General features: G+C 34.1%; 1 protein-coding gene across 5 annotated transcripts in view; it reads left to right on the top strand.

Annotated features, from left to right (window-relative positions):
* Window positions 1–23262, top strand: part of CSMD3 (CUB and Sushi multiple domains 3) — a 1225248-nt gene that overhangs the window by 731343 nt on the left and 470643 nt on the right. For all 5 annotated transcript variants that reach the window (XM_045398613.2, XM_045398612.2, XM_045398610.2 and 2 more), the window contains 2 exons: window positions 18413–18595; window positions 22733–23059. In XM_045398613.2, coding sequence (XP_045254548.2) covers window positions 18413–18595; window positions 22733–23059 — 510 coding nt within the window. The remainder of the gene's footprint in view (window positions 1–18412; window positions 18596–22732; window positions 23060–23262) is intronic.

Below are 23262 nucleotides of genomic sequence, written 5' to 3'. Positions count from 1 at the left end.
TTCTGGCCTATTATTATTTTTTTTCAAGGAAAATCTCCTCATGAGGTCAGAAATTACCCTGATAAAATTTTTTTCTTCTCGTGAAAATAGAGATTATAAGTACCTTAAAGCCTTCACCATTTACTTAATTAAGATGTATCTATTGTTCGGCTATCTTCATTTGTAAGCACTTATATCAGTTACTATCTTTGCAATAATGCTGCTAAAATATCCACTCTACTATAAAATAAGAAGTATTTATTTATTGCTCTTTTTTTCTGTGAATCAACAGCAATTAGTTTGATGTAGTGAGCCGGCCTGTGGGGCTCTCATTTAGCCTGTTGGCTGGCTGGACTTTGGCTCCAGAAAGTGGTTCTAATTCAGGTCTACTCCAGGGTCTCTTATCCTTGGAGCAGCAAATGGCAGGAGTCCCAGAAAGGGAAGCAGAAATATGCAATACCTCTTACAAAGTACAAAGCTTTTGTCAAAATCTCTCAACAGAAGTCTTATGAGAATTTATGCTTATCTAGTATATATCACAGTATAAAGACTTCTGCTCTACCCACCCTAAGCAAGAAATTATGATTTTTTAAAATGTGTGTAAAGTATAAATACTCATGAAGTAAGAGATTTTTTAGACTTTGCTTCCCTTCACACTTGGGCCACTACATCTTTTTCAAGACTTTCTTTGTCTTTCCCCCATACCCAATTCTTTTTACTCCAAACCTTAATACAAAAACAAAACCAAATGTTAATAAATACAAGCTTTTTCCACTAAGAAAAAAAAAAAGTTGTAATTTCTGTATGTGACTGGTGTTGGGTTAACGTGATTAAAAACATAATTGGCCAGCACCGAAAGCCTCTCCACAAAAGCAGTATAGAAAGAAAACTATTTTTATTATTGAATAAGCATTAAACGAGAACAAGATGTGCATCTTAGGCAATCTGCTAAAGAGATTGAAAAGCCAGAAAAACGCGTTAGCCTTTTAAATAGCCAAGCAGATATACCGTCATTAGACACAAGTTCTCACAAGAAAAGGTAGCTTGTTCTCAAGTAAAAGAACTTGACACCACTGTTTGTCACTCATAGTTTATCTTAAACTCACCTATAATTGGGGTGACCATCTGTGTTGGCTTTATTCAAAGAAAAAATAAATTGGCTTTTTCTGAAGAAAAAACAAACAACAACATATCTTTATGGCAGGAGGTAGTTTTGCAACTTGGCATATGTTGGACTCCTACCTTTTCACAGAAACTGGGAGATTACAGTGCTCTCTTCCTAGATGGTTATATTCCAAAGAAATGGCTTACAGGTCCTTAAGGAAGAATTTTTAAATTTTGAGAATAGCAAAGGGCTTATTTAGTATTTTAAAAATTACATATACTTGAAAAAGAAAAATCTGACAATTACGATTTTTCTAAAGTGAGGGATCTGAGATAAAGGGAGGTGAAAAGGAGTCTCTCTTCTCTTATTTTCAATGGGAGTCTCCTCTCATTTCGATCCTAACACTAACCCTAACCCTAACCCTAAAAAATTAAGCCTCTTTTTATTTTGTGCTTGCCCTTACACTGTCCCTTCCCTTTCTAATAGACAGGGGTTTATTCTTTGTTTATATTTACTCTGCCTAAAGCAGCAGTCCCATTTTAATAATAGATACTAGAATAGGAAAACAAAATTGTTGGTTGAGAGGAAAGTTAAACTAAATGACCTTTAAATAAGCTTCAGAAAGGACTAGAATTTTATAAAACTCTTTTCTTTCTCAATTTTAGTATTTTTTTCTGTTTCTCTGAATTGCAATTTCTTAATCAATGTGATTTAAATTGAGCTAAATACCTTTCATTAAAAACCAAGTTTTTATTCTGATTGTCAATCACATCTCTATTCTTCTAGTAACCTCTATTCAAATTTAGCCTTCCCCAAGGGTGTCCTAAGGAAACAAGTCTTAAGAGATACTCAGTGAACAGATGACTGTGGGGTCAAATAAGCTTTAAAATATACATGTACACAACTATTTTTCAATATAAAAGTCATACTGGTTAATGGGCCATTAAATAATTTTAGTGGTTTGGGGCCAACATTTACTTTTTTATGTAATGGAATAGAAAATTTCAGAAGACATTACTTATAATACATCTATGGGGATATGTATTTTACTATGAAACATATTTCGCAGTTATTTATTTTTGTTTGTGTTTGTTGGCATGTGTATATGAACTGGGGTTGTTGGAAATACATGAAGACCATGCAAATGGGAATAAATCAAGGCTACTTATTCAGAGCTTTCTGTAGCAAGGGAGCCAGCCACCATCACTTGTCTTTAGCAGAGACTTAAAGGCAGTCAGGAGAATGGGAAAACTTCATTAGTTAATAATAAAGGAAGGATTCAGTTATGCTTTGGTTGGAGGTTGTTGGTGTGGGGAAGCTGAAGATAAGCTAGCTACCAGGGTAGTCTCAGCAGCACATTTGGCTTTCTTGATTGATCCTAAGTTGGAAGTGGAAAGAAACATGAAAAAAGTTTGCTGTCATTGACCAAGTCTGACCTTTTTTGCTCTCTATTGTTGCAGAGGTTGTGGTTTGGTTCCCTGGATTTTTTTTATGTAGGTGTTTTTGCTCTATTGTCCTGTATGGTGTGGTGGTTTTCCAAAATATATTCAGTCCTTCAGATTAAAAAAAAAATAATAATCACCCTAACAACCCATAAAACTTGTTTACTTTGCAATATATTTTTACGTTATTTTTAACCTTTAATCTTCCTTCTACACTTCCCACTTCAAACATGTTGCAAGTTTTATCATGTCTGTTACCGTGTTTTGGTCCCCACTCTAATATCCTTTATTTTGTGCTCCTTTAATTATTCCAAAACTAACCCCAATTCCTTTCTTGAATCTGCTCTTCTCATAGATTTAAAATTAGCTTTAGTTTTGTTTCTTATTTATTCTAAAATTGCTAATGTCTTTTCCATTCTTACACAATTAACTCCATTATAACCAGATGTAAGAAATTCTCTACCATCTGGGTATAATTTACTTTTCCACTTATGTCTTGAAAGCTTTTTCCTTTCAAACTTTGATATGCCTCCTTCTTCTTCTGTACTATAATTACTAAATTCCATATACAAAAGTCCTTTTCATTCATTAGGGACCATATGAAATTTAACTTCCTTGAAGCAGTCTCCTATAATTGTCCCTATGCTCACCTAGTTTCACATGAAAATAACTTTTTCTCCCTCTGAATTTCTAAAACACCTTGAATAAATAACAATCATTTGTGTCATATTGCCTTACATTTAAATTAATTGTATATCTATATCATATAACTAATAATTTTCTTTATATATGGAATCTTTATCTTGGTCAACTTTTTAAACTTACAGCCTATGTGCAGACTATGTCTGACATGTACTGTTGTTAAATAAATAAGCCCAAACATCTGACTTTTGAAATGTATTTTTCAGTCTCCAAACAGTATATCCCAAATACAACTTAATATTCTTTTAAAATTATAGGGTTCTTTCTAGAATTTATAAGAGTTAAAATGCAGATAATAGTAAGAAGTTACATGTTAATTCAAGTTCAAACTAAAGATGATTGATTTAGGATTCTCTTTTGAGAATAAATTTTTCCTGGACACTGAGCCCTGGGAGCCTGAAAGATAGACAAACACAATAGAGAAATAGTTTTCAAAACAGCCCTCAAAGGTTGAGGAAAGAAATCAGCTCCAAAGACCTAGTATTATATTGTTGTTTCTATACCCATCACCAATTTTCCAAATTGCCTGTTTTACGTTGTATTTATTTCCTTGAGAAAATACCTAGTCCCATTCATCTAGGAACCAGCCCCCAGCACCACCACCACCCCCTCCAGTAATTAGCTCAGCACAGATGCAGTCTCAATAATGGTTTATTAGATTGAAAGAGGTTGTGCTGATAGCCCTTTAATTTTATAAAGGGCTAACAGTATCAACATGATTAATTTTAAAGCAAAAGGCATCTTCTGCTCACTTGTTTCACTGTGACTTTTCTTTTCTTTCTTTCTTTCTTTTTTTTTTTTTTTTTTTTTTTTTTTTTTTTTTTTTTTTTTTTTTTTTTTTGAGACGGGAGACGGAGTCTCTGTCTCCCAGGCTGGAGTGCAGTGGCGCGATCTCGGCTCACTGCAACCTCTGCCTCCCGGGTTCACTCCGTTCTCCTGCCTCAGTCTCCGGAGTAGCTGGGACTACAGGCGCCCGCCACCACGCCCCGCTAGGTTTTTTTTGTGTGTGTGTGTGTGTGTGTGTGTGTGTGTGTGTGTGTGTGTGTGTGTGTGTTTTAAGTAGAGACGGGGTTTCTCCGCATTAGCCAGGATGGTCTCGGTCTCTTGACCTCGTGATCGGCCGGTCTCGGCCCCAAAGTGTTGGGATTACAGGCGTGAGCCAGGGGGCCCGGCTGACTTTTCTTAATGTAGTCTTTCATAAAAATAAGTAAGAGTGGTTGATCCTTCTTACTTGCTTTATAGATATAAAACGTTATATTTCCAGATAATTTGAAGTCCATTTACCATCTAGTAGATACAGTAAGAGCAATAATGTTTCAAAGTTTTTGATGGTGGCTGTTGGGCTGTATGCAGTTAAGGTTCTTTCAAAAGAAAAATCCATTTACTTTTATTGCTATTATAGTTCAAAAAATATTGATCTATCCCTGCTTGCAAACTCTTTTAAACAGGTAGCTATAGGATTTAGACAAAAATCTATATTCCACTTTGTTCTTTCATTCAAAGTACTTCAAAGGAAAATGTTTAAAAAATAGACAGGTTAAGTGAGGTTGCAAGTGAACAATGCTATGTTGAATCTTTTTATAAAAAGAAATGGTTCCCGATACTTTCATTTTACTGCTCCATTATTAGATTATAAACTCCTAAGAAAGAAGTGTCATGTCTCTTTAATTGACTCTATATCAAGTTTAGTTCATTTCACATGATAATAGTGTGACAGTTGCTAGGTATGGAGTATTTGGTGTGCACAAACAGAATGGTTTTCTCTTCTTAAAATAAAATCAAAGGCCCTTAACGTTGCACACAAGAGTAGCCCCACATCTCTCTAATCTCATGTCTTACATAACCCTCCCTGCATCTGAACTCTAGCTCTACTGAGCGGCTGAATTTTTCCAAATGTGCTCTTTTGTTCACACTACCATTCCTTGGTCAAACTTCTCTCCATACCTAAAAAGTCATGAGCTACCTCTACATCACCGCCGATATAAACACATCCATGCAAATCTTGCACATCTTAGTTCATCTTTCTGTTATAATCTTTTTTGTCTTTCTACTTCTTAGCAGAACTGTTTATTTTTTTTCTCCATGATCCCAATACATTTTATGATAAACTTACATTATTTATTAGACTTTTTATGTATTTGTATGCTTGTCTTCTTAGTAGACAATAATAAATTGTCTTATTCACCTCTGTAGTCCCAACATTCAGAACGTAGTACAATTTCAAGAGTTTTTTTGAACGATGTTAGATACTTGAATGAGTAGATGAATGAATGAATGTGTGAACAAGAAAGGTCAGAATATCTGAAAAATTGATAATGAAGCTATAATTAGCTGACTCATTGGATGATGGAATCTACTGATTTGGGATTTTTACATTGAAAGTGCCCTTGAGCATATATCTGAATTTTCTTTCCTCAAGTAGACTGTTACATTGTCCATTTGTCGTAGATAGTACCAAGTCCCAAACTGAGGGCAAACGTCAAGGAGTTCTTTGAAGAAATTTAAGTATACAAACAATGGGCTAAGTTTTTTTTTTTTTTTTTTTTTAATGCTACCTCAAGGCAAGCCGAGGAGGATTCCCTTATCGCTTCATGTTTCATCTTTAATAGTCTAAACTATAACATACCCAGTAAGTCAGAATACATAAGAAATGCACTAAACTTTTGAAATCATCTCAGAGTTTTAAAACATGTACATTTTGTAGCAAAGGTGTTGACCAGAGTATAGCACATTTTTTACCTTGAAAAATGTGTGCCAGAGAATTTTAAAATATATTCTGAATACACCTATTTACCTATTTGGCAGCTCTTATAGACTGTGTATTTTTTAAGGGCAGAGATTATGGTATGTATCTTCTTTGTGATACAGGGGAGGAAAAATTTCTCCTCTACCCTTTTAGGGTATCTGACTAGGCCTAAGAAACTGACAAGAGATAGATTAACAGGAGAAAAAGCAGATAAGTTTTATAAAAATTTTCCATGTGCATGAGAGTCCTCAAGAAATGAAGATCCAAAGAAGTGACCAGAGCAGAAAGCTTATATATTTTTTGGACAAAGAAATAATAAATTTGTGAAGAAATGAGAAGACAAGGGGTTTGGGCTGGGGCATTAACCTATGGGGAAGTGATTAAGATATACTGGAGAACACTAGTCAAAGGTAGGGATTATTTTAGGAAGTTTGTTGTGCAGATTCATTTCAGTGTTGATTTCCAGTCTCTGGTGATAAAGATGTTCTTTTCTTCCTAGGATATCTTTCTCATGGGAAATTTCTTGGCTTGTTTTTAGGTAAAAGAGAGGAGGTCAGAAAGTTCTGTATCTGCTGTTTCTCAAGTGCCTTCATCTCAAAATAAATAATATTTTGGGGTAGCATGTCTTGAACTACTTCAGCAGCCATAGTTCCTACCCCAGTTCTTTGTACACAGTATATGCTCTGTAAATATTGAACTGAAGTGAACTGATCATACATTAAAGTGGATGAGACTAGCCTTAACATTTCCTTAACTAAACCACTTATAATCATCAAGAAGTGTGGATTTTTTAAATTCATTCCCACTATATCCCATTAACTTGTTTTGGACATGAAATAAATTTATAAGCTAGGGAGCTATTACATTAGAGCATTAGTTCTTGATTTTGGAATTATCACATTGTGGAGCATTTCAAAGTATTATGAGGTTTCAGGAAATATATTACTACTAATAAATAATGTTTGAAGTACCTACATTTGTAAATTATGTATTTCATTTTAATTAAGCTAGAGAACAATTAGTCTTATCCATAAAAATAAGCTTAATCGCACACTCTTGTATTTTAATGTGTTCTCTTGAGAGAGAGAGAGAAACACAGAGAGAGACAGAGTGAGAGAGAGAGGATGGAGCTACTATTAAGCAGAGTCTTGCATAAAACCCCCGGAAACTCACAGCCAGAAAAATTTCTGATAATCATTGGGTTGCAGTAAAATGCTACATAATCCAAATGCATAGATCCCATACCTATGAAGACTGGCCAACTCCTTGTCTGTCCACAGACATTTTGTGCAGTTCCTCTAGCCATCCTGTAAATTTGCGATCTAAGAACTGAGTTGACGATATAAATGGCTTGTCATAAATACTCAGTACAACCATAAAAACAACTTCACATTAATGGTATTTCAAGTAACTTTATATTTAGAGTCAAAGAAAAGCATAGTTTTTATCACAGTTAAAGAATTCTGATTTCTGTTAAACATATTGAAGTATTCTTGTTGGGCTTGGTGGTTCGTGCCTGTAATCCCAGCTACTTAGGAGTTGAGGTGGGGGGATCATTGAGGTGAGGAGTTTGAAACCAAGTCTGAGCAACATAGTGAGAGCCTGTTTCTAAAAAAGAGAGAGAGAAAGAGAGAGAGAGATAATTAAATATGTATTTTTTAGAGTGTCTCTATTTGCTGTATCTCAAAAGAGTGCATGATTTAACTACTAGCTGCAGATGTTATATATTAGCTCTGTGTAAAATGGAAACCCTTGTCCCAGGGCATACTTGCTGCTATTCTAAATTTTGCATATTTTTATTAAATTGTTGTACCCAATCTGAGGCATTTTAAATGTCAGTGTTTACATTAAGATTGTAAAACACTTCACACATTTATTTATTATTATAAATATGTCTTTTAATGCTTTCTGTGGGCAGTTATAGATTTCCTCCTCAAAACCTCTCTAAATATTGACTATAGTCTCGTTTGTCTGAGATGCTTGAAGGTGAGACATGGTTTAACTCACAAGGTCTTTTCTAGCTGCATGATTCTATATTTCCCAACCTTTTTGTAAACCCGTTGTTGAGCTAATGAGATTCCCAAAAGGCTTCTTAACATTAAGAATCAGCAAAACTGCAAGTTTTACAGATCACTTTCTTTTAACCTACACAGTTTCTCTATGAAGTATTTGAATTATAGTGTCAACTGCTGTCAAGTCAGAGATTGATCAATGAGTAGTTCTATGTCACTTTAAGGCCAGATGTTACTCTTTAGCTGGAAATCTGATTGAATTTAAAATTAGGGTTTATTACTTTAGCCATCAAGGATCAAAGTTACTTGGTCACTTTGAAAAGTGTTGAAAAAGTCCTGTTTCTACAAATCTTAGCCACTGCCATTTAAACTTATATTTCCAATATTGCTCTGAATTCACTGCATGAGAGCATTCTGACTGCTCTGCTTTTATTTCCTCTGACCTCCCATTCTAATTTATTTCAGCACCTCTTCCCCTGCTTCTGATTTCTTTGCCTGCACAGCAGGGAAGAAAAAGAAAAGAGAGAATCATGTGCTACTCTCTATGGGTGCTAACCTCTGACCCTAGGGATGGATCCTCCCTTTGTTTCTTCCATTTAGTTGTGGGTGATGCACAGATATTGAGCTGACAGTGGAGGCAACATGTATTAAAGAAATTCCAACCTCATTTTCTATTCTGAAATACATAATTATTATCACAAAATCAAGTACCAGTAGGATGCAAACTAAATTTTTGTGTGTGTTGAATTGATATTTCAATAGTAAGTTATATTGTATCAGTAAAAAACCCTGCAGGAAACAAATGGCACATTCATACTGGGTGTGTGGGGGTAGAGCTTAAGGAAACTAACAAAGGATTGTACCATATCTCTGGCTATTGACAGCAGGGAGCCACTAGTAGCTTCAGGAATGATAACCACAGCTTGGAGGACCGCGGTATGGAGTGGGCTGCCCCACATAAGTGTGGTTTTCACTAATGGGACACAGCCATCACATAGCGATCAGGCAAAGAAGGAACTGGGGGAAATACCCTAATTCACTCTCCTCCTGACCTCCTCACCCCACTGTCCTACCAAAGTCCTGCTCGCTGCCTGATAACTCTGTTTTCTTACCCACAGAAAGCCTGATAGCACAGGGTCCTGGCTATCGTGGGACCATGTGGATCAGAGTTTACCTGGAAGTGGGAAAGAAGTGCAAAACCCGAGCAGAGAAGGGGCAGAATGGCTTTCGTGGGTAAACAGAAGATATCCAACACTCATATCTTTAAATTTCAAGACAACTATACAATTTAAATCATTCAAAAGACATAGCTGAAATATGTATCGCCCTATGATTTTCTCTAACTATGAGATTTTGTGATTGCTTATATTGTTTATTAAGAGGACCATATACTTTTATATGTTCTTGATTGCCTTCCTTCCTTCCTTCTTTATACATTCCACAACTGTTTCTTGAATATTAGGCTCTGAGACAGGGTATAGTGCTTAAGAACTCATCCTGGAATCACACTGACTGTATTCAAAAGCCAGCTCTGCCACTTACAATTTGTGTGTCTTTAGACAAATCCTTTAACTTTTGGGGTCCTCATGGGGCTGTGTCAGGATTAAATATAACAGCTTAGAACCGTGTGATACATAAATTATACGTAAGTGTTTAGACACTTGGGATACAAAGTAAAAAAAATAAATAAAAAGACAGATGAGTAAATCAATAATTATAATAAAATACTTGGACCAATATAGGTATGTCCAAGGCCTATAGAAGCCCAAAGAAAAGAGCAATTAACAGTGCTCACAAGCTCAGGGCACTCATTATGGAGGATGTATAGTTTGACCTTAAGAAATAATTAGGAATTTCTTCATGTTTTATCCACTCAGAGAATGCCTTCTTTTCAGGCAGAGAAGATGTCATGCCTCAGGGCACAGAGGCTGAAAGGGAAAGACAAGTACTTCAACATGTCTGACCCTTAGGTTGCTTATGAGAAAATGATGGCAGACAGGACTGGAGAGGTAGGAAAGGCTGAGATCATGAAGGGCCCTCTATGGTAAGGAAGTTGAAGAGATCTAAATAGTTCCCAAATTACCTTCAGAGTGTGCAAGGGTGGAACTAGTGGGCCAAAGGAGTAGAGACAAAAAAGTTTCCTAAAATTAATATGACCATTCTTTCCCTTTCAACACTGGACTCGGGGAATCCTTTCCTTTCCCTCATTTTTCCCAGCACCTAGCTTACAGTGTCTCATTCCATTCTTTCTCTCGATTATCATGGGACAATAGAAAAGAGTGTGGGCATTGAAATCAGGTAGATGTTGGGTAGAATCTCAGTTGAGCTATTTCTACATATATAACTGTGGTCAGCTTCTCCAAACTTCTTTTTTTTTTTTCCATCCATTAATGGGAAATAATGGTGACTGGCTAATAGCATTGCAATAAAAATTACATGAGTTAAAATGATTATAGTATTCAGCAATCCCCTTTTCAAAAATAATCAATAATGTCAGCTAATATTCTTATCTTCCTGGAAATTACATCCATGTTTCAATCTTAAGGAACTCTAATCCCCTACCGTGTCTACCAATTTGTTTGCCAGTGGTCACTCACTTGTCTTAGCTTTGATTCCCTAGAAAACATAGTTGAAGCAAAGATTATAAACTAATACTTTATTGAGGAGCTTGGGAGGTGTATTTCTAAGACAGCAAGAAAGAGGGGGAAAATTATATAAACAGAGTAATTGGAGAATCAAATATAAGGTGGTACATTACTCAGCTGAATGTTTAATTATGTGAGCCATGTGGACCAGTTGTGATTTAGAACCACCTGTTTTGGAGAGGAAGGGTTAACAATTTATCTACCGGTCTCCTTTCTATCTCTTCTCTTACTTTTTGATGGTCAAATTTCATCTCTCAGGCTTTAAATTCTCCACAATTTGATGCTGTTTTCCACCGCTGTGGGAAGATTCCTGTGTTCCTGTGGAGTCAAATCTGGGTACTGGAGCTGCTATAGTTTATGTTGCAATTGACAAGAAAAAGGCAACTGTTACCATGGTTGTTCTGTCCTTAAGCCTTCATGAGTCTGAGGCAACTAGTAACATTAGAAGAGGAGCCAATCAAAGTGATCATGAGTGTCACTTCTGTCATATTCTCTTCATTAAAATCCAGGCAAAAATACTGGCCAATAATCAAAAAGGGGGGAATTTGACTTTACCTTTTGTTTTTTTGCTTTTGTTTGTTTGTTTGTTTGTGAGATGGAGGTCTGCTCTTGTTGCCCAGGCTGGCATGTAGTGACACAATCTCTACTCATTACAACCTCTGCCTCCTGGGTTCAAGCGATTTTCCAGCCTCAGCCTCCCAAGTAGCTGGAATTACAGGCTCCTGCCATCATGCCCGGCTAAGTTTTGTATTTTTAGTAGAAACGGGGTTTCTCCATGTTGGCCAGGCTGCTCTCAACCTCCTGACCTCAGGTGATCCACCTGCCTTGGCCTATCAAAGTGCTGGGATTACAGGCATGAGCCACCATGCCCGGCCAACTCTACCTTTTGATAGAAGCATCAAAGAATTTGCAGACGTGTTTTAAAACCACTATGGAATGATTTGAGAACAAGTTGCAAACATAATAGCCCATCACTCCCAAATATTCAGTTTGAATTGCCCCAAAACAAAAAAACTCCTTTATGTAACCACAAAACAACCATACAAGTTAGAAAATCAACATTAATAAAACGCTTCCAAACAAATTAACAAACCCCATCCAAATTTCACTAACTACACACACACATGCATGTGAGCACGTGCGCACACACATACATGTATGTTTTTCATTCCTTGTCCAGGATTCAACTCAAGAACCTGCATTGCATTGTTGTCATGTCTCTTTAATTTCCTTCAATCTGGATGAGTTCTTCAATGTTTCCCTATCTGTCATGACCTTGATAGCTCTTTTATTTTGTGATATATCCCTCAATCTAGTTCCATACAATCTTTTCCCATACCCAGACATAGGCCACACATTTTTGACAGGGGTACCACAAAAATGATGCTTGTCCTCTCAGTACATCACACCAGGATGCAAACAATGTCAATATATCCCAATATATGCCCTATGTGGTCATTGATCACCTAGTAAAATGGGTTTCTTCCAGGATTTTTCATGAGAACATCACCAATTTCACCTTTGTGATTTATATGTGTTTCACAAGAGAGGTAATATCTTATTTTTTATCAAACATCCAGCCAAGAATCCACAACCACTGTGATGGTTGCCAAATATTAGTTTTCTTTTTTTTCCCCACTTATTCGGTATTTATTAACTGTCCCTCTATATGGAGAAAATGTTTTCCCTTTGTCCCATTTATTTATTTATATCAATAGGAATGAATGCATTCAAATTTTATTCAATGTGTTGTACTCTGCCATTATCATTGTTTGATGGTTAAATTGCACCAGAATAGCCAGTGGAGCTTCTTCAAACTGGCCTCTATGTCCTTTTGATATGTCCCCATCGTCATTCTTTAAGTACACCCCGCTTTTCTGGCACAACAGGGTATTCCAGCCTCACTTATCCTTTTCCTTGTCCATCGCCTAAAATCAGCCTCCCCGGTTTCCTTTAGTGAAGAATGGTATGTAGACACCAACATCTGGGTACTTGATGTACTTGTTTCTATAGAGCTTTATTGCTTTTAGGACTCTCAGTGGATGTGGCTAGAAAATATGTGCACATATATATGTACATATATGTGTATGCATGACATATGTATGTATATGCACCCATTCATATCTAGTTATATTCATATTTTAAACTTGAGTTCACACCATTTTTTAACATTTCATTTTAACCTCTTAGGATTCTTTGTAGTCTTTTCTCTTTCTACATTTGTAAATGCTCTTTTTGATAGTGAGAAGTCTGTCTATCCTTACCGTCAATGTTTCTGATTCTCACCCTTCTTCATATCTACTTAACCTCCCAACCTTACCGGCTGCCTTTTTAGCCTCACGTCTACTTCTCTGGCCCTCATCCATGATACCACCTACTTGATCCTGCCATCTCCTCAACCTCTGGTGCCACCGTCACTGCCACCTAACTCTACCCATTGCACTTTGAAAGAAAAGGGAAGAAAAAGGCTTTATACCTTTTCTGATACTGTTCTCTCTATTTGGGATACTTTTTCCTTCTTTTGTCTTTTTTAGTCTACTCAGTGAGTTAACTCTGAAAATAACTTCAGGGTTACCTCTTCTGTGTAGTATTTACCTCTTTTCCAATCTCCAACTCCAAGGAGACTTAGCTAATACCTCCTTTGTGCCTTCAGTTAAGAACAGGGGCTACATTTTATTTGTCTTTATATCCTTAGTACCTTATTTTATTTTTTATAAATATTAGAAACTAAGTAAAAGTTTTATAAATGAATAACTAGTGAATGAAAAGTCTTCCACAATAGCATGGTGATTAAGACTTTATACAAATCTCAATTTACGAGATTTGGGTGGAGAGACAAAGCCTAACCGTATCACTGCTGCACAGGAAAAGAATCCAAAAGCAGTGGTACATAATAGGTGCGTGTTTACTTTACTTACTGTGTATTGTTTCCAGTCTATGTTAGAGAGTATTTACAGCTTCATTACATTTAAAACATATTCTTAATTTTAAAGAATGTTGTATTAATGGAGCAAAGAAAAAAATATGGTTTCAAATAGATTAACACTCACTCTCAACACAAACCCAAAGATAATAGAAAGTGTATTTAAAAATATAATGATGCCTAAGAATGAAAAGATAAAATTTATAATTGTTTTGAGGCTGTAGGGTATTCCCAAGATAAAAAAGTGTAAATAAACATAAAAATAAATGGTTGTTATCATTGTGTTTTCTTGCTCAAACATAAGTTTTGTTCTCCCCTAAACTACTTCCTCCTGCATCTTTTCATCATAGGCATAACAACCATTATGATTCACTGTATAAATTTTGAAATATGCTGCATTAGAATAAAGTTCACTGTGCTACTCTTTAAATACACTTATCATTAAATCCAAGGAAACACAGTAAAAGAGCAATAAGAAAATATTTTTAAATAATTAGAGTAGGTACCCTCACAAAATTAAGGGGAGAAATTGTATTCATGAATAAAAAAAGAAGAAGAGTATGAAGCAATAAGAAATAACAATGATTAAAATCATTAAATATTTAGGAAATGACAACAAGATTTTTTAATATTTAAGGTAATTTGTAATTAAATAAAACGAAACAGTGAGTTAGTAAACTGAAGTTTATAATATATAAATGTATATATGTGTATATGTGTATTTTTTATATAAACATGGAATTATTGAATTCTTCTAGAATGCAAAATAGGGAATCTTTACAAATAAGAAGTTGAAAGGTTGAGCAACATGAAGGCTAAATTTCTAATTTTCAACATTCAATGTGAACAAGTTTCAGAAAGATGAGGACATATAATAAACAACATTTTAAAGGAAATAATGCTAACAATTTCCTAGAATTGAAAAAAAAAAAGTTACAAGGTATTTGACAGAAGTAATCTATTGAGCACTTAGTAGAAAAAATAGACTTAAAAATGAGTATATTTAAAAACAGCAAGTCTGAGAAGGAATCCTAGCTCTTAAAAGAATGGAGGAGAAGAGGCAGATTAATTATGAAAATTAAAATCAATTTGGTATCATATTTCTTATCAGGAATACTAGATGGATAAAAGACTAGAGGAAAATATCTTTAAAATGCTGAGGGCAAATCATTTTGAATTAAAATTTTATAACTTACCCACTATTAGTCAATAGTGAGGGCAAAATAAAGACATTTTCAGATGAAGAAGGATCTATTCTTTCAATAACAGAAACAAGTTTTAGAAGAAGGTATAAGAGTAATAAACTGTGAACCTAGCAATAGTATCACCCCCCAATCACCTAGCACTTTAACATAACTATTTCCTGTTTAATCTTTTCTTTCACTGAACTGTATATCACATTCTAAAATAAGACGTTATTTGTTTATTATTATTATTATTATTATTTTATTATTATTTTTTTTTTTGAGACAGAGTCTCACTGTGTTGCCCAGGCTGGAGTGCAGTGGTGCAATCTCGGCTCACTGCAAGCCCCACCTCCGGGGTTCACGCCATTCTCCTGCGTCAGCCTCTGGAGTAGCTGGGACTACAGGCTCCCACCACCATGCCCAGCTGATTTTTTTTTTTTTTCAGTAGAGACGGGGTTTCACCGCATTAGCCAGGATGGTCTCGATCTCCTGACCCCGTGATCCGTCCGCCTCAGCCTCCCAAAGTGCTGGGATTACAGGCGTGAGCCACCGCGCCTGGACTGTTTATTATTTATAGTTTGCAAATTTCCAATGGAATACATGCTTTCAGAGAGAGAGATCTTTGTTTATTTATTGATGTATCCTAGACACCTAGAACATCATCTGACACATGTAAATACAGTAGTCCCACCTTGTTCATAAGGATATGATTCAATAGCCCCAATGGGTGCTTTAAACCACAGATGGTCCTGAACTTTATACAGGCTATTATTTTCTATAGATAGATAGATAGATAGATAGATAGATAGATAGATAGATAGAATAAAGATTAATTTGTAAATTAGACACAGCTTGATAACAATAATTAAAAATAAAATAGAACAATTATAATAATATACTGTCATAAAAGTTATGTGAATGTGCTCTCTGTCTCTCTCAAAATAATTCACTGTACTATACTTACCTATTTTTGGACCACAGTTGATCTCAGGTAACTGAAACCGCGGAAAGCAAAATGCAGATAAAGAGGAACTAGTGTGTAAGATGATCAACTGTTGCATAAACTAAATAACTGAACGATGCTTTAAAATATGTGAAATGAATTTGATTCAACTATTAAAGAGTGTTGTCGAATTCACACTTGGAACTTTAACAGGCTTCTTTAAGAAGTTGTTGGAGCCAGTAGACATTGAAGGCATAAATAATTTCAACTTGATTAATATAACAAATTGAAATGAATATATTTCATTTATTTATCCACTGCAAGACCTTGATATACATATACGAAATACTAAAGAAACAATGTTAGAAAGCAACAACAAAATGATAGCTCAACCCATAAATTTTAAAACACTCAGAAATTATTTATGAGTTACAAAGTAAACCAAAACACAAACTACAAACTTCTCACAAGTGAACAATAAAATCTCTTCATATCAATTTAGAGCTAAATTTGTTTTATTTTTTAATAAATGAGAAAGACTGAAAATACACTAAAAAAAAGTTCTAAGATTTCAACTCAGGAAAACAGAAAAAAGAGCAGCAATATAATGCAAAAGAAAACTGAAGATGGAATCCAAAAATATAAAAAGAAAAGATGTTTAAATTAAAATAAAAACAATAGAATTTGCCAGGCACGGTGGCTCACACCTATAATCCCAGCGCTTAGAGAGACCAAGGAGGGTGAATGACTTGAGTTCAGAAGTTCGAGACCAGCCTGGCCAACATCGTGAAACCCCGTCTCCACTAAAAATACAGAAACTAGTTGGGCATGGTGGCATGAACGCCTGTAGTCCCAGGAAGCTGAGGCAGGAGAATCTCTTGAACCTGGGAGGCAGAGGTTACAATGAGCCGAGATCATGCCACTGCACTTCAGCCTGGGTGAGAGAGTAAGAGACTCTGTAAAAAAAAAAAAAAAAAAAAAAAGCCAGAATTTATCAACAGCAAACACTGGTTCTTTAAGCTGACTAATAAATTTGACAACCTTTTGTAAATATGAAGAAAGAAAACCAGAAAGTAAATACTAATAGCATTAGAAGTGAGAAATAATTATGGCATATTTGTAATGGAGATGTTAAAAAATCTTGTAACAGAATTCTGCTATGACTAAACTACCAGCAAACCTTGAAAAATGTCACTTCCCTAAGGTTCATGGGTTGCCAATATTGGTCCAAAACCCTTTCCAAGAAACAAACAAAAGAAAAAAACAAACAACCACAAAAAAAACACTTAAATAGGAAAATAACCTTACAGGCACATAAAATGGTAGTCACATTACTACCAAACTCATCCATGCAATACTCCAATATTTTTTCTTATAAAAATTAACCTAAAGACTAGTAAAATGTGGAAAATTACTAGTATCTTCTCTTGATATTAAAACTAGGTAGGAAGAGCAGAAGAAAAAAATTATAGACTAATGTCCCTGATAGATAAAAAAGTCTAAGAAAATATAAAATCAAATCCAGTTTTTTAAATAAATCATCAAAAGCACATATGATTTCTGCTAAGCATACAAGGATGTTCAAAAGTGTCTCTAAAACATATTGTTTGGTTAAAACGGAGAAAGAAAATAATATTGACAGTATAATAAAAGTTAAAGTATGATATACATGAAACAATACTGCATAGTTTTTGTGAAGATAATTTTTAGGTTTCTATAATGTTACGTAACAGATATGTCTGCATGGAATTATACATCTTGAAAACAGAACTGGAAAGATACACGTTAAATTGGTGCTAGTGGGTAACAGAGGAGCTAGGAATGTGATGATATTGGAGTGTCAGGAGAGACTATAACTTTATCTTAAAGTTACATTTTTAAAATTTGTATTTATTTTTACTTGTTACTATTATTTGTCTAAAGACAACTGTATTACTAAGATTTTATGTGACTTATAAGCCAAATCAACCACCACAATAATTTCCTGCTAATATTCATAGTTAGTGATGATCCCAGATATTTGAAGTTTCTTTGGATGCACTTCAAAGGTTGTTTTAATGATGTTAAAATATTTTTTTCGATCTCTTTCAATTGATCCAAGAAACATTTATTAAGGAACATAGCTGAGTATTTTGGAATTAAAACCTGATTGCTTCCTTTGAGTAGATTTATTTTGGCCGGGGGGTCTAGTTGGGGAAATAATTCAACCAACAAGTACCAGATTGAGGAACAAATCCTAGGTGACAGGTATTCATCGATTTCTGTAGGAGTATAGACACAGAGAATGTTCCCTCATGTCCTGGTCATGATTCAAAGATTTACTATATCCTGTAGAAATTATAAGAATAAGAAAAGTCTTTGGAATTTGAGGTAAATATACATTTATGTCTAGGTGTGTGTACATTTATGTGTATATGTCATACAAAGAGAAAATCTGAGATCTTATCATAGTTTTTGTTAAGTACATGGCCTCTGGCCACCTCATTAGCTCTGATAACCTCAGATTCTTCATCTACAAAAAGAAAGATATATACTAATTATTCTCTAAAGATCATTTATCCAATCATGCCTATCAGAGTGGCAAAAAAAAAAAATAAGATTGGAGAATATATTTATTTTTTGATCTGAAATATCTCCACAACAAAGAGCATATATCTACCTAACTTGTATAATGGGTATCATATGCCTGCAACCCTTGGAAGGTGACTTTTATCTTCTATTTTTCCAGAAATTGAGAAAGAAAGTTGTGGTGATCCTGGTACACCCTTATATGGAATTAGAGAAGGCGATGGATTTTCTAATCGTGATGTTTTAAGGTTTGAATGCCAGTTTGGGTTTGAATTAATTGGAGAGAAATCCATTGTTTGTCAAGAGAATAACCAATGGTCTGCAAACATACCCATCTGTATCTGTGAGTACCAAATGCTTTGCTCCCAGACAGCATATGTTACCCTGTCCTTGCATATAATTGCTTTTGTAATTAATTGCAAAGAGCTGCAACCGTGTAATTATTTTTGGATGAGTAGCACTTTGTGATACTATCTTTAACAAGTGTGCTTATGCCAAATCATAAATTTTATTACAGATTTAAATAAAGTTAACATAGTTCACTTGGTAATGGCAAAATATATATTACGTGTGTTCTTACATTTTATTTCGTGGCATTTTATACTTTCTAGATAGCATACTTCTTATGGAAATTATACATCTGAATGAATTCTAATAGACTCATTTATTCTAATAAGATAGTATAAGTTTATTTGCAATCAAAAACATTAAAATATTTAAAGCTTATATTTTATGTATAATGCACTAACTTATTTTTGCTTGTAGATGTTAACACTAATGCATGAGGTGACTTTTTTTATATTTCATAGAACACAATTCATTAACATTAATGATATACAATATGCTTGGATTAAAATAGTGTATTCAAATACATTAAGATATTGCAGTTTAACTACAGTAAAAGTATAATTTGTATTGTCTATTCATGTACTTGGTGGGCTCAATTAAATACTGTCTTCGTTACATTAAAATGAAGTGGATATTTTTAGAATCTGGCAGAAATTTCCCTAATAACAGTATATTTTGTTTGCTCTTCAGGAAGTCTAGAAGAGGAAAAGTGCACAGGTTCCCTTCACAGACTCTTTTTGTTTTAGTTCTTATCTTTAACCAAGATCACTTGGTGAAGTTCTTGTAAGAGAAGAAAACATATTAGAAGGATCTGATTCGATTTACTAAAGCTTAGTAATACTTCAAAATACTTTTGTTGAAAGTTTTTAATTCTAGGTGTTCTTCTAGGAGGACAACGTTGACTTAATACTGGAGAATCCATTAATGTAATATATCACATCAAAAATAAAAATATTTTAAGAGCATTTTAATAGACTCCAAAATGCATTTAGTGAAAATATTGAAAATTTTGCTGACTAAAACCAATTTTTAAAACATTCTTGAATACTAGGAAGCATTTTTTACTATTTTAAAATTAAGTCTAATATCCTGGTATGTGATAAAAATGTGGCAATTAATAATGTTTTATATACCAGTAATAGCTAACTTGAAAATACATTTAAAAGAGAATGTATTCAGAAAAAACAATTATAAAATACATATAAATAATCCTCATATATCTCAAATAACTCATACAAAAAAATTATAAAACTTTACAAGAAAAGAAAATTTTATGGGAACAAAATACAGATAGAAGCCATGTTCCTGAATGATAAATTAATATATCAAATACATGAGTTATACAGAAATTGCTTTTCAATTTTAGTCAAAATTCTAACATAGTTTTTCTGGGAACTTGGCGTACTGCATTGACATATAGCTAAGTAAAAATCAGGTAGGAGTAGATACAAGAATTTTGTAAAAGCAAAGTGCTTCTGTGGATGCTAAATTATCATACTAAGTTATGAGTATGGTACCGACAAATTGTAACACACTTGGCAAAGGGAAGTTACATAAAAACTGCATCTGATATAATTAAGAATTTAAAGTATGATATAAGCATCTATCTATCTGATAACAGAGATTAAAGTGGTGTCTTTGGTTAGCTCTTGCTCCAAGTGGGGATCATTCAGATCAGGAGATGACAAACCGACTGTGGGCCAAATCCATCCTCCTGCCTGGCTTTTTAAGTAAAGTTTTATTGGAACATAACCAAACACTTTCATTTACTGATTGTGCATAGCTGCCTTCCAGCGACAATTGCAGAATTAAATAGTTGCAAAGGAGATCGTATGGTTTGCAAAGCCAAAGCATTTATTACCTACTCCTTTACAGAAAAAGATTGCCAATCCTTAATTTAGATAGGAGTTATAGGATCAAATTATTTCAGGACCCAGGCAGGAAAGAGTGTGAAGAGGGAATAGGAGTAAGTATGTGTGCACCCATTTTGGAAGTGGTAGGAAACTGGGGTGCCTTAACTTTTCAGGATAAGTTAGAATAAAAGATGTTTTTCCCTTAAATATGAAATATGATGATTTTTTGATGCGATTTCAAATTTTTATGGGGGCAGAAGAAAAAAAAAAAATCAAGCCGAACACATCTGCAATCTGAATTCAATCAATGACTGTCAGTTTGCAAGCTTTAGTTTAACTCATAAAATTATGCAGAAAAAATAGATTTAAAGTGCAAAATATTTTTGAATGATAAAATGGTAGAAGTTATATAGAGAGATTATCTATCGGTAGATGCAGCTATACCTGTGGTTTCATATTTGTGTAGATAAAGAAATAGATATTGGTGTAATGTCTGAATGTTAATAAAATATATGACCCTAAAAGATTGTAAGAAATGCAAACAATTATTTCAATATTCAAATTAAAAATAATGTATGCCAAAATATTATTAAAATAAAATAATGAGAAACTTTTATGCATATTATAAAGAGATCATAATCTTAAATGATTAGATTTATGAGCAGATAATTTTTTTAAAGATAATAAAAATGTCTAATAAAAGTAAGAAATCTTCAACTTCTCTAGTAGTCAATAAATGCAAGTTAAGACAATGAGTTACCACTTTTCAATGGAGGAAAAGGAAAATAATCACAATATTTTATACTGGTACAGGTGTTATATTCTTTGATATTTCCATTATTTTTCAATAATGTTGAAATAACTTTTTAAATCAGAAATTTAGCAAAATGTTTTGAGACTAAAATTCATATCCTTTGTCATACTAAGTACTTTTTTTTGAAAATGTATACCAAAGAAATAATGAACAAAGAAACCTTTCTTCAAGAATATAGTCAGTGTTATTTATATTGCAAAAATTTTTAAATACAATTTTAAATGTCAAACACTAGAAGAAAAGTTAATGTCCATATGTCCATATAAATTAATGGGGTGAGAGTTTTAACTAATAACTATAAATTTTTCTTAAAAACTTGACTTGAAAATCTCACATATTAAGTATAAGGAAAACATAATTTAGTACAAAATGTAGGAAATTCAGTTTTTTAAAAAATATGTAATAATAGGCCAGGCTTGGTAGCTCATGCCTGTAATCCCAGCACTTTGGGAGGCCGAGGTGGGTGGATCACTTGAGGACAGGGGTTCGAGACCAGCCTGACCAACATGACGAAACCCCATCTCTAATAAAAATACAAAAATTAGCTGGGCGTGACGGGCGTGCCTGTAATCCCAGCTACTAGGGAAGCTGAGGTGGGAGAATGGCTTGAACCCGGAAGGTGGAGGTTGCAGTGATCCTAGATGGCGCCATTGCACTCCAGCCTGCGCGACAAAATGAGACTCTGCCTCTGAAAACAAACAAACAAAATGTAATGAAAACTTTGGAAGATAATATATCGACACTTAAACTTTGATTTTCTTTGAGTAGTATATCATTTTCTTTTCTGTTTCTTTATTTTTCCTCTGCTTTCTAAATGTTCTATGTGAACTTTCAAATCAGATGTTTTAAAAGTTAAAAAACTGGAGGAGAAAGACGACTTCATTTTAGTGTGATGCAAGAGCTCTCATTTAGTTGTTCTTCAGGTTTTAGCCACTAATAATGTCTGTTATAGAAGTTAATTTATCTCTTTATTTGTGTGGCAAACTATCAGAGCATCCACTGCCACCATAGAAATGAAACTCACACATTGATAACCACTACCTTGAGTATTTTCTGAGCCACCGGATTCTTGTTCTGTTAATATCTACTTAATAATATTTGTCTTCAATCATTTCAAGAACCTTATTCCTTTCTATGGGAACTTCCATATATTTCTTCATTTTTTAAACACTGAAATGAACACTTTGGACAGTCTAACATAAGCAAGATATGTGTCAAAAAATTGCTATTATTCCAATTATATTTTTGAGCATTAAAGGTAGAGCCTTAGGTTTATCCAAAGTACTAGTTGCCTTTTTCAATATGTAAAAAATGGTAACCTTTTTGTTCTGTTTTATAATTTACATAATTTAATATTATCTTATTATACTGCTAATTGATTATCATAATTGTAGAATATGAGAAAATAAGGTGAAATATTATTTTTGAATATTTATCATATTTTATAATCTTCCTATTTCACCAGTTCCCTGCCTCTCTAACTTTACTGCACCAATGGGAACAGTTCTTTCTCCTGATTACCCAGAAGGGTATGGAAATAATTTAAATTGCATCTGGACGATAATCTCTGATCCAGGGAGCCGGATACATCTTTCTTTCAATGATTTTGATCTGGAATCCCAGTTTGATTTCCTTGCTGTGAAAGATGGTGACTCTCCAGATTCCCCAATTCTTGGAACCTTTACTGGGGCTGAGGTGCCTTCCCATCTTACTAGTAATAGTCACATACTGCGATTAGAATTTCAGGCTGACCACTCTATGTCAGGACGTGGCTTTAACATCACTTACAACAGTAAGTTTCTGTTTCTGTTTTTTTCCCATATAATATATTTCTATAAATTTGAGTTGAAAAGTGATCATGCATGTTGGTTCTCTTGTTTCCTAGTTAAGAAAATTTGTAAAAGCTGTAAATCTCATTGTGCCAAAGTTGATCATTTCTTCCTTCATTTCCAATCACATTTTACTCCTTATTATTACTATTATTATGATTATTAA

This window comes from Macaca fascicularis, chromosome 8 (genome assembly GCF_037993035.2).
Source record: "Macaca fascicularis isolate 582-1 chromosome 8, T2T-MFA8v1.1".
In the NCBI taxonomy this organism is placed as follows: domain Eukaryota; kingdom Metazoa; phylum Chordata; class Mammalia; order Primates; family Cercopithecidae; genus Macaca; species Macaca fascicularis.
This window is presented reverse-complemented; position numbering and strand designations above follow the sequence as displayed.